The sequence below is a fragment of the Hakea prostrata genome, chromosome 3, assembly GCF_041222555.1.
Source record: "Hakea prostrata isolate BN-2017 chromosome 3, UWA_Hpros_2, whole genome shotgun sequence".
Classification (NCBI taxonomy): Eukaryota; Viridiplantae; Streptophyta; class Magnoliopsida; order Proteales; family Proteaceae; genus Hakea; species Hakea prostrata.
The window spans coordinates 5126670-5144239 of NC_142602.1; the positions used below are offsets into that span (position 1 = coordinate 5126670).

General features: G+C 38.6%; 2 protein-coding genes across 6 annotated transcripts in view; both read right to left on the minus strand.

Moving 5' to 3' along the window:
* EMB1579 (ATP/GTP-binding protein family) overlaps window positions 1-6215 on the minus strand; it is a 28684-nt gene extending 22469 nt beyond the window's left edge. The window contains exons 1-3 of the mRNA XM_089146824.1: window positions 6005-6215; window positions 3213-3315; window positions 2863-3063 (exon numbers count right to left, since the gene is read on the minus strand). Coding sequence (XP_089002950.1) covers window positions 2863-3063; window positions 3213-3284 — 273 coding nt within the window. The 5' untranslated portion in view covers window positions 3285-3315; window positions 6005-6215. The remainder of the gene's footprint in view (window positions 1-2862; window positions 3064-3212; window positions 3316-6004) is intronic.
* Window positions 6216-7689: 1474 nt separating this feature from the next.
* LOC149020255 (pre-rRNA-processing TSR1-like protein) overlaps window positions 7690-17570 on the minus strand; it is a 31400-nt gene continuing 21519 nt past the window's right edge. For 4 of the 5 annotated variants that reach the window (XR_016172177.1, XR_016172176.1, XR_016172179.1 and 1 more), the window contains exons 15-23: window positions 16962-17037; window positions 16312-16415; window positions 15962-16221; window positions 14678-14764; window positions 14355-14588; window positions 10353-10431; window positions 10174-10237; window positions 8475-9093; window positions 7690-8436 (exon numbers count right to left, since the gene is read on the minus strand). Coding sequence is in view for 1 of the 5 variants with exons in the window: in XM_089148363.1 (XP_089004489.1) it covers window positions 8975-9093; window positions 10174-10237; window positions 10353-10431; window positions 14355-14588; window positions 14678-14764; window positions 15962-16221; window positions 16312-16415; window positions 16962-17037 (1023 nt within the window). In the remaining 4 variants the exon portion in view is untranslated. Of the gene's footprint in view, window positions 8437-8468; window positions 9094-10173; window positions 10238-10352; window positions 10432-14354; window positions 14589-14677; window positions 14765-15961; window positions 16222-16311; window positions 16416-16961; window positions 17038-17570 lie in introns of those variants that run through there. The other variant, XM_089148363.1, reaches the window with a different exon arrangement.

A 17570-nucleotide genomic window follows, 5' to 3' on the forward strand; every position in this document is an offset into this window, starting at 1 on the left:
CCTAATCAGCATGACTCCAATTTAGAGTACAGGAAGTTTTCCTCAACTCTTCTACCAAATAATTATGTTAAGTAATGTAATAGATCTTTCATTCAAGAACATTTCAAGCAACACCACAAAGTATTATAGATGCAATGCAATATCCAAGGAGACTAAAAGCCAAAGTGCAAAGGCACAGCTTTAATTCTTTTCTATTCCATCCTCAATGCTTTAATAAAAGAAACACACTTGCGTTAACTAAGACTTCTGAACAGTGAAACAAAAACTATTCCTACATTTCCTACCAAATAAAAAAAATCTGCCCACGCATCTGCCCAGTAAGACAAATAAAAAGAATATCCTGTTAATCGAACTTTTAATTGTACTAGGCTTATGTCCATTTAGATACCCACACCAGGTTTGGTCAGCCCAAGACTGTGCTGCATCAATTCTCCCCCGCAAGGGGGGAAGGAAGGTTTTTTTTTCTTCTGGGGGGGGGGGGTTTGGTTGGGAAGCCTGACCACGAGTTCTGAAAATGAAAAAAAAAATCACCATCACTTAACTAGCAACCACAAACATGTGTTCTTGATAGGCCAATGATACATTGCTCCTCACAATCAACCTCCAAAATATAGTAGATTTAAGACAAAAATGGCAGGATTATAATATGCTGGACTGCAAACTACAAAGAAAAGAAGATGGCTAGGATATCTTTTTGGCAGAGATGGATAAACTTGGAAGAACAATAAAGTTAAGAGCTAATAGAAATAGAAGGTTGGAGACCAAGGGATACCATGGAAAATCAAAGATAAGAAGAATATAACATTAAAAACTAAGAGGGCAATTTAGGGGCGGAAAACATTGGGATGAAGTTGAGTAAATAACTCATCATGTGGGCAGGTGTTCAACTGAAAGACATGATATATTTGAGTTCTACAATTAAGAAACCAGAGAAAATGCTTGAGGAAAAAATGGGGGGAAATTGGGGAGCAATGCAGGATTCCAGAGTGCTGAGAAGATCTGCCACCTGCAACAGAAGATTGAATCAGCACTGTCAACAAAGAACCTTACCATTATCTCTTGTACCCTCTTCTTCTTTTCTTCTCTAGTTCTCCCTGCTCTTTGTTCCTTATTTTGTTCTTCAGCAGTTTGAGGATCAAGGGTTGGCTGAACCCAGGAACAAGGGTGATTGAATGTCGAATCAGAAAAAGGGGAGGTGGTTAGATGGATTTCTGCACAAAAAGGATAAATGGAATGAGGATTTGCTGGGTTGAACCCCTCCCCCCCCCCCCCCCCTCCCTTTTTTAAATGGAACTGTTTGGGGGAGAAGAACTGGATCAAAAGGTTGGAGGTTCAGGTTCAGGTTCAGCAGCAAATGAGAGAGAGGGTTACTATACACCAACAGAAACGTATTATTTTTGGTGGCTGCAGAGGGAAAATGCAGGAATCCCCCCCCCCCCTTCCTTTCCGTCTTGGGGGCAGGGAGGGAAGTGGGTGGGACCAACGGGGTTTCTGCAACTGGTTGGGCTGAGAGTCATGGCAGAAAGTGATGATAATAATGAAGATGGTGGATTGGGGTCTTGCTGGAAAAAATGGGAAGTTTGGGTTTGCTGCTGGTATCGTCGGTCAAAACTGAAGAAAAAGGAAATTACAGAAGAAAAGGAAGGAGAAAGAGTAGGAAAATAATATAGATAGGTAGATAACAGGAAGAAGAAGGACTAGCAAGGAAGAGAGACTGTGAGGGTGAGGAGTCCAATCACCCATACCACTTAATGGAGGACAGAAGCAGTAAAGAAGAAGAACAGCACAAGAGTTTCCCCTTGATACAGACTTGCAGATGAAGGGGGGGAGGGCTTTGCATGTTCAATACATTGATTACAAGATATTAAAAGAAACATATTTCAACAAACTAGGACCCTTAATTATTTAAAACTAACCAAAACTACTCCTACACATCCTACCAATTGAAAAATCTGCTTAAATAATTGTGGCAACAATTAGATGAACAAATATCCTATTAAACACGACATGGTTCATCTACATCTCGATTCCCAATTCGGTACAGATCAGCCCATGGCCCTGCTGCATCACACCTGTACCCTAAGTGAGAAAAAACAACTGTACAATCGGTTTCAACCTTCCTTAGGAAGCAAAATGATGAATTACCAACACCTCCCCATTCTAAAAGAGAAACATACTATTTTGGGAAAGCAGTACATTCCCAAAATGAGTAAACATTCTCTACAAGTTGCAATATACATCTTTTGTAAAGAGGAACACCCCCTATTTGAAAATTGACAGAGAAGAACAAGAAGCTTTAGGTTCATCAACATGAATTTAACAAAAAAATTGCATCTGAAGAACTGTAACAGTAAATCCCTAGAATATCCATGGTGAACATCAAGGTACGCTAAAGCAGTATGGTTTACACAGAACAATCACAAACTGAGACTTCAATAAAAAACAGTGATTGAGAGAGGCATAGGTCAATAATTCAAGCAGACTGCTAATGACGCAAACTTTGTCTTATGAATTTGTCATTCACATAATCATTATGCACAACTGCACTACCAAAAAGCAAGTCCAGTAGTCTAACAACAAGACCAAATGCTATAAGTTGGAAGTGCTGAACATGGTAGCATTTGGAGTTTTAACAATGACAACCATAAAGGATTCAAATATCTCTCAACAAAAAAAGAGAAAAGATAAAATATTCCACCTTTCATCCATAGTAAAATAAGTTGATTAGAGAAAGCAAAGAAAACAAGGCCGTTACAGTTAAACAAAATGTGGCTACATTATATGGATAAAGATAAATACATTCATATAGACCTACTAAATTACATAAAGATTATTCTGAACTTGCAAGGGTTCATGTGTGACCTGCTGAGCACTGCTCAAAGCAGAAGAGCCATAAACAGCCCCATATTGTCCCCCATAGTGAGCAGCAGCTGAAGGATGCCCTCTATATCCACCAACATCTGCTTCTTGAGAAGCACCAAGCATAGATGAATGCCGAGAAGCAATGGATAGTTGACCTCCATCAGGGCCTACAACTGAACTTCCAGAATAAGGAGGTACTGACTGCAGGATGCAACAAGGAAAAAAAGATGTAAAAAAACTCACTGCACCAATTAGCACTTGAGATGACCTAATTCACTAATTTGCAGTGGTACAGACCACTAAAACAATAAGCTATTACTGGAAATATATTACACCAAACATACACTTACATTTTGCCCATATGCCTGTTGTGTAGCATATGGCTGCTGCCCATATGCATTGTTTCCCCTAGAGGAATACATTTTGTCAAATGAATGGAGAAGCAGAAACTCCCTGCAATAAAAATAATATACAGATATGAAATTCAATTAAATAGACCAGTAGCATAACTATAATATATTGATGTCAACTCATGGAGGAATTGAACAGACAAATTTAAGAACAAGGAACCGTAAGTAATCAGAAGTGGCCAGAAAAAATGCATAAGGCTCCAAACTAGATAATTATAGCAATAATGTGGCAATTCAAGAACTCAACTTCTTGAGGTATGTACAGGGCACAACTGAAAAAAATTAAAATCCTTTTAATGAATCATCAGGTTTCTGCACCGATAGAGTTTGGCTTGCAAATAGTCCTGAAATGCCCCGGGGGGGGGGTGAGGGTAAGAGAGACCACGAGCGAGTGAGAGAGAGAGAGAGAGAGAGAGAGAGAGAAGGAAATTTGTGGAGAAAAAAGAAGAGATTCTTGGGGAACACGGCAATATAACAGACCACAGGGAAATCACATATGTAATTTTTCCACAAAAATTTGTCTTGGACTTTTGCTGATGGACAAATAAAGGAGTAAGACTCCAAATTGAAAATTGTTTAATGATTAATCAAGTGTAAAGAAATTTTCAATTGAATCAGAAAAAAAGTGGCCGATCTAAATAGAGAGCCAAAAACAGCGCACCAATTGAAGTGATTTAACCTGAGTATGATTCAGGAATCACCCAAAAAAAATCCATTCAATTCTCAAAGGATGTATCCAAAACTGTGCTACAGAGTACCCACCAGGACCTATACAGACAATTTTTCACTCCTTTTCAAATAGTAATAGAAATCGGTAAAGCAGGCAGTTCCACATCGTGTAATAAAAAAAGCAGTAACCTGGGCCAATTAATTGATCTCAATAAAATTATTAATTATTAAAGAACTAAAGACAATTAAAATAAAATTTCATTGACCAGATTACACATAATTTAGCTTTTTATATACATTATAACTAAAAAGCATGATATGCCCGAAAGCTATTAAACACCATCCTATCATACCATACTCATTACAACCAGCTTCGTTAAATCTTAGGCTGATCTATAGAAGAATAATAAAGATGTACGAATTATTTGAAGGGAAGACGGTGAATCATACCACCTCTTGGCTTTCATAAATCTAAATAGCTTGTGTTACTCAGTGTCAGCGGATCTGTAGTATTTTATTTCTCTTTCTTTTGGTTAATCTTACCTAACAGCCAAAAATCGGACTCTTTAACTACAATGACAAGAGATCTTAAGGACACTGCATGGAAGAGGAGGTGCTTTATGGCACAAATATGGAACAACAGAATTGATCCATTTACATTCTGAGGTCATGCACTCTCCAGGCAAGCTGCCAGCTAAGCTAGCAGATGTTCACAAGGAACCTGCAATCAGAGATGGTGAACGTATGATACAAGTATATGCAATAACACATCAATAGGCGCAATGCTCCTCTGAGACTGATGCATGAAGTGAGGTAAATGATAGGCAGTAGGTGCAACAGCTGGCCAGAAGATATTGCTGGTCATTAAACAAAACAAATATTATATACATACATGAGACACCATCCAGCATTTTATGGAAGAAACAAGCTGAAGAACAGTGAAAAACCATACAGACAATGAGCATCCAGAATGCAAGAATGGAATAGAAATATGACTTGAGTTGCGAGTCTTGTGACATTAGAGGCAGTGTTTGGCATGCATTCTCAATTGATCTCACGTTCTCAAATTATAACTATAGTGCAAATGGCTTATTTTAAGGCCAAGGTTGACAGGGGGAAAAAAAATTACGGCCAAGGTTGACGGGAAAATCTGCCTTACACGCAAGCTCACATACCAAGACAATGCCACAGAAGATAATTATCTCTAGTAGAATTTGCCATTCACCCATTGTTCCATTCAGAGCACTAATATTCCATTTGTCAACCTTATACATCAGATTTCACACAGCTTGACGAATGAATAAAAAGACATATATGCTATTCACTAGTGTCCATGTTTTTGAAACAGCTTTCAGATGATTTCTTTCTTATCCTACTCTACAATTTTTGTGGTTCCTCCTCAAGGAATCTAGAAAGAGACCAGCTAAAAATATATGGATCACTCACAGATGTTAAAAAAAAAATACTAACATCAGACGGTTTAGAAAATAAACCAATCCAACACCCGGAAAGGCTAAGACTTCCAACTAGTAATTCTTGACCAACTCGATCTGTCTTTGCAGGAGTAACAAAGATTTTCCCAGACGAAGTCAGGTAGAATAACAAGCGTACCTATCTAGAAATACAATAAAAATCACTTCAGATTGCAATCAAGAATAATACCAAGGCAGCTCTTTGAATATATATATAAATCAGCTCACGGGGCAGTCGCAAATATCAAAGTTATTAAATCAGTTTCGCTACAATTATTACAAGCCTTCAAATTATCACATCGAGTATAACGAAAACCAGAGGATTTGACACAAAATCAAACTCCAATGAAGCCTAGCATCTATCACCCCAATAGCATTGAGAAAATTCAAGAAGCACGAAAGATTTAAAAAACTACTGCGTACTACTAGTAGAGCAAATAGTAATCTTCATTTATAACGAATCATTTGAAGACCATCTGCGTACTCCCTGCAGCACAAGGAATTGAGAAGCCAATACCAAACAACGGAACGAATTTTACAGATCGCCAAGAAGGTATAACAAAAGATAAAGAGAACTGTGTTACCAAGTACCTTCAGAACGCCAACATGAACGAACGCAAAAGATTGTGTTTCACCCTCAATGTAAAGACAGACGAACTAGGGTTTCCACTGCGTCAAAACGAGTCGAGTGAAGAAGATAACGTACGCGGGAATTGGCAGAAAAACCCTAGTTTCATAGAAGATTTTAGAGGCAAACTGGCTAACAATTTGTCCTTTCAGACTTTAATTTATTAAATTTAGTACTCAATCGGTATCGCCCGACGCTTCCATCCAGAAGAAAAAAATAATATATTAATAATGAAAAATACATATCGCCTGAAACGTATGATGCCACGTTTGAAACTCCACGCACGCTAGCGTCCACGTGTCTTATCTAGTTGGCTAACTATGATCAGACCTGGTCGGGTTGGACAGACCCAGGTCCAGCTCAGCTGCCCGGCCCAGACTCTTTTTTTTATTACTTTTTTTTTTGAAAATAGAAACTCACGCCACACTCGTATCATAAAATTCTAACTCCAACCACCTTCAAATAAGACATAGCGGAGTTACCCTGAGACAAAACCCTAAACCCTTACCCACCCACCTTAAGGGACAAGATACACCTCCAGAGTCCTATTACGACTCATAGTGCACCCTTGTGCCCACTAGTGTCTCTTGTGATTTGCACAGTCTTGGTAGAAGAATGGAGCCAAAGAGATTCTAAACAATTGGCATAGTGCATGACAGTGACGAGGCACCACCATGGAAAGAAGTACGGAGTCTAAGGCGTTCAAACACTCCCCTGATATACAGGATCCAATTCCTCTTAAATCGAGTTAACATTATTAGCCAATATTTTTTTAGTATTTACAAATACTCCTCTCTGGAGTGATGATTATAGTTTAGGTGATTTATGGGTGCATTATTTAAAATCTTGCTTCTCAGCTTATTGTTTTCCTTTTTTTTGGGAGTAAAATCAATTATTTATTGAAACCATCGAGCAAGAGTGGCAGTTTTACAAATCTCAACCAACCACTGAGAGGAACATGGTCATTCTTTCTTCCTTGAAAGAGTATACGCCTTTCAAAATCTAGACTAGAAGATCTACCACAACATTGAATTTCCTAGATACAAAATTTGTAATCAAAGAATTTTATATCCCGAACTATTGGATCAATGCTGATTAGTGGAGCTTTTACCCGTTAATGTATTTGAGAAGTTGCTCACGATTTGACTCCATGTAAACAGTGTCATAACAAGTGCTTCCAAAAGACCAACTCTAAAAGCTAATGCTCCCCTTTTCCATCATTGAGTTGAACCTTCCAGGCTCCAATAGTGGTCTTCCTTCATGATTTGTAATGCTAATTCCCACACCACCAAGCTTAAAAGCCATTAGAGATGACTTTTGATTGGTATTATTCAACTCAGTTATATTTAATTGGACTAGTAGATCTTCTAATGTTTTAACAGACTTCCTAACATAAGATTGTTTGAAACTACAAGTGTGTAGAACTTGGTGGACCAACCCACATCTCAGTTTCTTTGTCTAATGAATTCATAGTTTTGACCCAAAAAGAAAAGAATAGAAGTTAGCAGTTACCACCATTCTCCAATGGTGCGAGTTCACACGCCTGTATCATGTGTTCATACAAAAAAGAATGCTTAAATCATGTGCATAACTACCTAAACCCATGCAGGGATAACTGTACTTGTTGTAAGAGATCCAGCGATTTTTAGGTATTTCATCAATGCTTGGTGGTATATAACTACATGATGCACATTTAGCGATTTTTTCTATTGCATTATTGTTATTTCGAAAGAATTTCTTGGGGGCATTAGCAAGGTTCGTGATCCTCAACAATTTAAACAGAGCAACTTAAACGTTTGGATTTTTTTCCAACTCCTAGAGCAATCTACAAATCGTTTGGCATTTTATTCAAGAACAGGAAAAAGACCTCCTCATATGGTTTGGCTCAGTCATTTTCTAAAAACCAATTCCTCATTATATAATTTTAAATCTTCAGGCTACGGGCAAAACACATTGTACATTTAAGTATAAAACTGCCCCATTGATGTAGTCAATGACTTATGATACCCTGGAAAAGTAGAAACAAAGTTTAGAAGACTATACGCATGCTTTTATGTTCAATACTAAATGAAGAGATGTAGCAATTGATCTTTTAAAAATTGATAGGAAGAGAAAAAATCTTATGGTAATGCACCAAAAGAAAAGACATAACAAACCATTCTACTATCCTTCCGACTTCTGGGTTGTACACTTCTACCATAATAAAGAAGACACCCTTTCCCGGAGAAGATTGTCAATGCAACAAAAGATCAGAAACAAACACTATGATGCAGTCAAAATTGAAAATATACAGAACATAACCATCTAGGATGTTCTCCACAGTGATAAGTTCAAACTTAAACCTCACTTAAATTTCACAGACCAGAACACTTCATCCATTTAACCCTGTTATGGCCTGGAGCAGTGTGACATTAAATGTATACACATACTAACCTTGACTTGGTATTTATCATGAGGCATGAGAACAGGGGGGCAGTGTGACATTAAATGTGTACACATAATAACCTTGAGTTGGTATTTATCATCAGTCATGAAAACAGGGGGCTAGCAACTGAGCCACTTCGATATTGAATATGAATTGAATCAACATTATCCTGCAATATTACTTGCAACCTTACATCATTGACAACTATATTGGATACAAGATACGTATATTAAAATTAAGTTACGAAAAAAAAGAGGCTAGTGTTGAGAATACTCAAAAATAAATAAATAACAAAACAAGCAAAATTTCATCCTCTCAATGATTTGAGGAGTTGTAAATGGACTCAACCACATCTCTGCTTACAAGCAAAAATGAGACTGTCCAGTCAATCTGAACCAAAGCTTCATCCCCACCAACGACACTCAAATGTTCTGTCACCGGAGAGATCAGACCACAATTCCACAATCATGTAGTTTATATGAAAACTACATCCGAGAGAATGGTACCATCACCTATCAAGAACTGGAAATCGCTGTTCTGGCCACTTGGGGAACACACGTTTGTACAAGCTCATGCATACGGTATCGTGCTGTTGAACAATGCCATCAAATGTGCACTTCAGTGCCCCTGAAAAGAGAAAATGTGAATCAAAACCATCTTCCTATTTCCCTTTAATATACTCTTTGTGTGGGTCTATGCTATTTTTATTTTGAGTTTCTTGGGGTGGGGATTGGACACCAAACCATCCCACATCTCTGACTCTGTGCCTCGGTATATCTTCCTACTAACTACCAACAACCTCAAAGACAGAGACCATGAACATGGCATTAAGGATTCATCTCGACATAGGTAGCCTATTGGTTCTAGAGTAGAATTCCATTATTTAGGTCCAAGATGGTATGCGACTAGGACACAATTACTGCCCATAATTCTGCTAATGGGTGACTTGATGGTATCAGCAGCTCCGACATTACCTAATTCTCCTGCCAATTACTCCTGCAATCTATTAAATATATATTATGCCCTTGAATTTAGGTTATATAAAAATGAGTAGCTGCCCCAACTCCAACTTTATACTTATTATTGTATAAAAATGCAATCCAATCCTACAAATCCACCTCGTGACATCTAAACCGAATAAGTGTTTGTGTCAGACTCCAGAACCACTCAAAAATAAATAATATGATGGACTGGCATAGCTAGTGAATATAACCACCTAGTGAGTCCTTGCTGCTTCTAACTCCTACAAGAATACCATACTGACAATCACAGCAAAACATTACCAGCTTCAGTCATACACTTCCAACCTAAATTTAGGTTTCTCAGTACGCTGCCAATTGAAAAATGCTAGGGGGAGAAGTCGGTAGTAGTAACTAGTAAGGACTACCAGTGGACACAAACTGGTTTCACAAACCATAAACTGACGAGTGGTGCCAGGCATACAGTGGAACCATACAAGACACTAAGAAATCTTTGCAGCCTGTGCTGCCACCAGGAGCCTGCTTGGACCAATCAGTAATAAAACAAGAAATTCCCATCCTATTTAAGTGCATGGCATCATTCTCTCTGCTGAAAGCAGGAATAAGAATGCATACATTATGACATGGTCCAGACCAAGCAGTGGCAGGAACCTTGTGCACTGGGTACATCATTTTGTTTTATCATGCTACCTTTTCAAACATTAAACAGAAATATGCGTAATCATACCATGTGTGCCAACAGGTTCCTTTATTCGACCTCGCCGACCACATTTTGTCCGCACTTCAACAGGCTGAAAAACCAGCAAGCGCATCAGAAATCCCAACCATTTATAATAGGCAATGCTTCTAACAAGATCTATAAACAGTTAATTAAAAAAAAAAAAAAGCCAAGAATAGTTCTCTGACCTTGAACCATCGCACATCGTCAGGATTATGAAACATATATCGGACAGTGGCTTTCAATTTCGATACTCGTTGGGGGTATCTGCATCAACCAAAGTTTGACGTTTCAGTTAGCAGCAAGAATTGGTACAATAGCATATCAAGAACCTAAAAATTCTGAGTTGGTATCAACTAATTCATCAAAACCAGGTAGAGCAGGCCAAGAACAGAAGCTCCAAGACATTCAGAATGGAAATTGAAGTTAATTAGGTAAATAAAATATCTCTGATACCAAATAAAACCCAGGCCAGAGGAAGGGGGGGGGGGGAATACCATTCAACACAATAAATGCATCATTTTTGTAACCAGTAATTAGAACTTACAAGCATATCGAATGTGCCTGCTTGGTACAACTCAGCACATTCGCAGACACCATTGATCAGGGTGACCCAACTCCTACCAACATATCAAACCAGAGTAACGAAAGACCATACAGACCAATCATCTTACCAGCCTTTTCACTCAAGGTCATAAATGTCAACTGGTTTGAATAGGATCGATTCCAATGTGCGAAATCGCCGAAATATGCATGCAATCAATGTATGCAATATCAGGCATAATATTATTAATTTAATTAATGAAATGATGACAAGTCGTCAAATCGATTTTAATAAATGCTTGGCCCCACACTAACAACACATCACCCTTTTTTCAAACTGTGGAGGAGAATAGCCGTGAAGGACAAGATGCAAGAGAAGTAAAAAATAAGAAAATGCATTGATGTGACATCAAATCATGTGATGGAAGATGGGAATGCGTGGGATGGTGGAAGAATGAAAATTAAAATTTAATACAAAACCACCTTGGAGAATGAAAATCAACAAATGAAATCACAAAACCACATTGGGAATAAAACCAATAAATGGAGTTTTGGTATTACTGGCGAATATTCGCCGGTATTTCGCCGAATTGCCGGAAAATCGATATAGTGTAATTTCGGGATTTCGGTCTCAGTTTCGGTTCGCCATGAACCGAATTTCAGCGATATTGCCTACCTTGATCGATTCCACCAGTCCAATCAGGTCAACTGACCTTCAAATTGGAAGCATTAGTTAGGAAAGAAGCTAGATTTACAACATCGCTCTAGGTTTCTATAACCATGTGTTAGGAACTTCCCAAAGTTCCTATGGCACAGAAACATCATTCCTTAAACCAGCTCCCACCCTCTTAAAAAAAAATGAAGTCCAGATGTCAAACAATAAAATGTCTATTTTTCTGAACCTAATCATTCCTTAAATATCATGGTAATTTAAAGCTCCAGCATTCCTCAATCACTGAACAAGCAGTTCATGAAGTTATGTAACCCAGAGTGAAAATTATCAAGTAGGGGACAATTAACCAGGAGCCTGTAAAGACCACAGACAAGTTCGAACAGGTCAGGAAAGGGAGTAAGATCCACCAGAGGGTTAGGGTTAGGCTCAAATTAGGGTTTGAATGTTGGGTTTAGTCAAATGAGTGATGGAAACGCTAACGGTTAAGTTTTGGGGCATCATGGAAGCAGTTTGAATGCTTTAAATTTCATCATATTAGGATTCTTTCTGGTTTTGGCAAAGGCAAATCTTTGGTGAAATTAGGATTAAGGAGTGGAATTTTGGTCTGGGGTTGGGATCAAGTTCTAGTAGGGGACTTGGGAGAGGGTTTGTTGATCTTAGCATTTGACACTGATGGTCGAATTGTGAAATCCAAATATTTAGTCTTCCTGCCAATATGTGGTATGGTAGAATTTCTAGGTTTTTGATGGATGGATGGGGACACAAAGCAAGTATGGAATGATTTCTAGCTGATGTACGCAAAGTAATTACAAAATTAGGAAAACAAAAATTGAAGTACGAAAATGGAAACTTAAAGTGATTGAAGATTAGAAGAAATGGGTGATCAAGGGTCAAGACTCACTGTAATTGCAGGAAATCCTTGGCCGCAACTTTTTCTTTTTTTGGGATGAATGAATAATTAAATTACTGAGAGCAACAAGAGCACATACACAAAAAGGGGGGAAAGAGGGGGGGGGGGGAAACCAATCAAAGAAGGGATTGGATAGATGAAGTGAGACTCCAAGAACTAACAATCAACCTATTTCTAGGAGAGTCAGCAACTTGAAGATGGGGGAGAGAGAGAAGTCTCGAAGAAACCTCAAAATAGATGGAATTCCAAATCATATCTCAAGATCGGGATTTGGAAGTCCATCTCCTCATGTTACGGTCCCACCAAAGATGGTGGACAATGGCAACAAAGACAAGCTTACCCACTTGGTCACAGATAGTGGCACCGGCATAGCCTCTCAGAATCCAGTTTCAATCTCGGGCAAAGCCAAAAGAACATTGCAATCGGGGCCAAATGGAAGCCAGGGCTAAGGTCCAAACAGAGCGGGCAGCAAAAAAATAGGTGGTCAAGGTCCTCTGAACTATTCCAACAAAGGGTACAGTTGGGGCTGATAGGGATGTGGCGGCTAATAAAGAATGCTTGGGTTGGGAGAGCGAGGTTAAGGGCTCTCCAAAGGGTAAGAGAGTGGCAAGGGATGTGGCCTTTAAACCAGACAAGGGGGCCTAGGGGACGGGGGGAGAGGGTTCTAAGGAGGTTCCAAGCCAAGGCAGTAGTAAAGGATGTGGTATGGGAATGAAGGCAAATAATGTGGTCATCTGCATGGGATGAAAAAAAGAGGGGGGGGAGTTCCAAACCTTGTGAGACATGGGGATTGGGGGAGTTCCAAACCTTTGTGAGACATGGATTAGGGGGGGGACCAAGAGCCATTAGAGAAAAAGAAGGAGAGGGTGATGGATTTTGGGATCCTTGGCCGCAACTTGTTACCAGACCAATTTGATAAAAAAAAAAAATTTGGTCTAATAATTGAAGGACATCTTCAATCAACTTGAAGGGCAGCTTGAAATTGAACCTCTCAGGCACTTGTCACCACAAAGAGTCAATTGGTCCAAACTAAGCCCACGGAGTTAAAGGTAACACACCAAAATTAGGTCTCACAAGGAAGAAAAGGCAGAAGCAGCTTGCAAAGCAATCTCATCTATTGAGTTGTGTTCAATAATTGCCCCTATTAGAGAATCCAGATATCAAAAAGAAACTCCTAAATTAAAAAGCAAAAGCCTAACCCAATCCTTAACCTATTAGGCAACTAAAAATAACTAGGAAAGTGAAATAGATTTAAAACAATGTCTTAATCCAGCCCCAATAAACCCTAAAAAAAGACTCCTTTAGTCAAGCAAAGGGAGTATTCCTATGACTTAAGTTGAACCACTGGTTTGCTAACAAAACCAATTCAAACTTAAAGCAGAGAAATAAACTAGGCATAAAAGCTAATTCCACACTCAACCTAATTACCCCTACTTTAGGCCCTTAAAAATGACCCATTACAGAGAAAAGTATTGGGATCAAAGCCTGAACATGTGGGCATACTCAACCATAGACCTATTTCTAATTGAAAAGACTTATTTGGGTAATGACTGCATCACTAACTTAGATCTTAATTTACAAGAGAGCCATTTGCAGAGGAGGAAACCATCCTCCTTGCTGTTGGCTTTCAGTTGCAGAAAACTACATGCATGGACATCCAACATTCACAAGCTGAACATAGGAGCTCTGTGCAGTGATAAACAACCAGACAGGCTGATCCTCCAACAAAATCCATTTTATCCTAGGTCTTGTGAGTGGGACTGTTGAATGGTTAAGTCTCATCACCTACAAGCCAAGCATGTCTGCATGTCACAGTGAAAGTAATCACTTTAACCCATTTTCATGACTAAAATAGTTTGACATTGACAACAAGGGTGAACTGACAGCCGAATGCTTCCCGCATAAGCAGAGGAAGATTTACTTACACAGTCTTACCTTGGCAACTTTTGCGGAGAGTCTGTTTCAATGCCTTGACAGATTATTCAAGAAAAAAGAAAACTAATTATGGACAACGTATATAATTAATTACAAGTAGGAATTTCCAATGAAGGCGAAGGAACCCACCCTGTTAAAACGATTTTCTTTAAAATGATCCTGTCTGGATCAATGCTTTTTAATGATCCGACAGCAGCAACAGCAGTAGGACCAGCCACTCCTTGCCCAGACTTCAAGACTATCAGAGGTAGAGGCGGGAATGAAATCGGTGCATAAACTGAAGCAACAGAAAACCTCCCTGCGTGTAGAAACCTCTCCAACTTATGAATATTTGAATTCATACTATCAGCAGAAAATATAGGCCTGCAGAAAGGCAAGATGGGAAGAATCATTAAACTGTGTCAAATGGAAGAAACCAGAAACTGTAACTGAACTTGTGTCAGATATATTACCTAGCAATAAATTGGCGGAAACCAATATGAAAAATCAATGATTCTTTAGCTTTAATAGGATCACTATAACTGTCATGCTTTTTTATACTGCAGACACAGAAATTATTAGCATATTTGTAAAAATAACTGAAACACACGTCATTATAGATATCTTCAATGTAAGAAGTATGACCTTTCAAAACCATCTCATTTAACACTTGGGAGAAAGCAAGTGACAAGAGAATGAAGAAGATTTATAAGTTGACCCATTCACCAAAAAAAAAAAAAAAAGAGCCCAGAATGTAACTCCACTATGAGACATTCAATTTGCAAACACCGAGGGGGGGAAAAAGTAGCTAATAATGAAGACAAAACCTACATACAGTATAATGGCAATTGGAAGAAGTTCTACATATTATTCCTCCTAAGGACAGTAAATGAGAAAGAATCTCATTTCCCATGGTCTGTAGGCAAGGGACTACCTAGATGGACATTCGATCTACTATGTGGGCACTACTTTTGCAAAGTAACAAACCCAGCAGGGCTGAAATTTTGTGAACACATGTTCAAAACAGTGTTCCAAGCAATGATGCAATTGAGAATTTTTAGGATCACAGAGAGAATGCAAGGACACATGGAAGGGTATGCCATCACATCAAGAGGGTATATTATCAATTTGGGTCTGAAATTCAACATGCAGCCAGCCCAGACCCTTCCATAAATACCCAATGGGTCGGTATAGCCAAATCATCATTCCCACCAGCAGAAAAAGTGCTCCCCACCAACCCCCCCCAAAAAAAAAATAAGGAAACTTCTCCAAACAGCCTGCCAGTAGCTTTCTCACCACGTTATACACATATATAGGTGCCTTTCATATCCTAGTTTTTAGGACCTTATTCCCATGGTAGCACCAAAAAAGATGCCCTGTCCTTTAGGTAGGCGCCAAGCATTAGACAACTCACACAGATAGGTCAATAAGGGGAGGGCCTTGGAGTAATGATCGGTGGACCACAGTTGTAGCCTGAAGTCAAGGTCCAAAGACAGCCTCTCAGCAAAAATTGCAGGGGTAACGCTATGTAGGAAAATTGACCCCTCGAACTCTACTTGTGCAGAAGCCTTCAGCATCGAGTGAGCCCTTTACACAGCTAGGTCAGTGACTTCCAATACCATAATAACTAATATGATAAATTGCAACCAAGATTTTAAATAAATGTATATGTGTGTGTGTGTGTGTGTATATATATATATTTCCAAATATAAAAAAAAATTAAAAATTAGAAGGACCACCACAACAACAAGGCATACCTGAAATGCATGACAGACATCTTGGACTCATGCTGGAAAAGTCCACAAGCTAGCACAGGCGAAGTTTTTGCCAATAAAGTAAGTTTGGAAGCAACATCAAGTTGCACTTCCTTGATAAAAAGCCTGATGTACGAGCCCACAGGCACACAATCATCCCTGGTCCCTTGGTCCATATCTGAAGCTTTAGATAAAACGAGTTTCCGTGTCCTTGCAAAATTATCGAAAGCAAAAATCCTTGCATATTCAGAAGGAAGAGACTCCTACAAATTCATAATAAATGCGTAAGCCCTTCAATAGCAAGTAAGCAACATAAGACTGAAGAAAGTTATGATAATTATGAAGATACTGACTTTTGGGTCCCATGATGAAGTTCTAAGAGACTTCAGCCCTCTATACTTCGCAAAACGTTTCCGAGCAGGAACATCCAAAGGGGTATCCACTTCATCTGGGAATTCTGAACCATAACAACTAACATTTAAATAATTCATTGCAAGAGAGAGAGAAGAAGAAATGGGAAATATACATTTAGAGAGAGAGAGAGAGAGCAGAAGAAGAAGAAGGCTTTTCTTTACTTCTTTTTTTTTCACTGTGTGTGGAAAGGAATTGGAAAACAGCATCTAAGGTCAATTTAGGCATTCAATGCTAAAGGTCACCAATAACTTAAGATTATAAAAAAAAAAAAAAAAAAACACTGCCAGTGGGTGGACACAAGAATGCATGTGAGAGAGAAGAGAACACCATTTAGATATTCGGAATGGAAATAATACATCAGATGGGACACCCTGTAAAACCAAATTAGCTCGCAAGGACCAATGATTTGAATACCAGCTCATGTAAATAAGATTTAAGAGGCTAATATGAAATAAAGATAACTACAGTCATCAAGAAAAGGAAAAGCAAACAGAAACTTTTTCAAAGAATTTGAAATGTGGAAAAAATGAAACAAATTCTCAATACGAAAACTACAAAAGTAACACTTTATAAACTAGAAGAGGAGTACCCTCATCATCCGCATGTGCATCTTTAATCTTCCGAATCTCATTTTCTATCTGCTCTCTTGTCAAGTTCTCACCCTCCTGGAAGGAAAGAGAAGAATTTCACAACCAGAATTCTGGGCTCACCCCCAACAAAATTAAATAAATAAAAAATCAGAGTCACAACTTTCATAAGTCTTCATTTAATACAAACGGAAAAAATTCAAATAACGAAGATGTGCCAAAAAATTTAGGAAACTTCAAAAAGGTCCAGTGGCCTATTGACAAGGTTAGCTTTGATCACTTCATAATTTCTAGTTAGAAAATCATTTACCGAAGGTCATAACTACGAGAATTTTCTACAGAGTTTGTAGGTTGGTTCAGATCCACACTAAATTATGCACACAGTTCGACTAGACCGGAATTATTTTCAGAAATGTTTGCTGAATTGTCAACTGTGGCAGCTATTCCCAAATGGAATCTGATGTAGAATCAAATGCTGGACAAGAGAAGATCATGAAACTAGAACCAAATTGACTGGCATTGGACCACACCTGCCCAATCAGCTTAGTTGGTCTTCTAGAAAGTCCAAATAGAGGCCAATACACCATTCAAGTGAACAGTGTCAGTGTCTC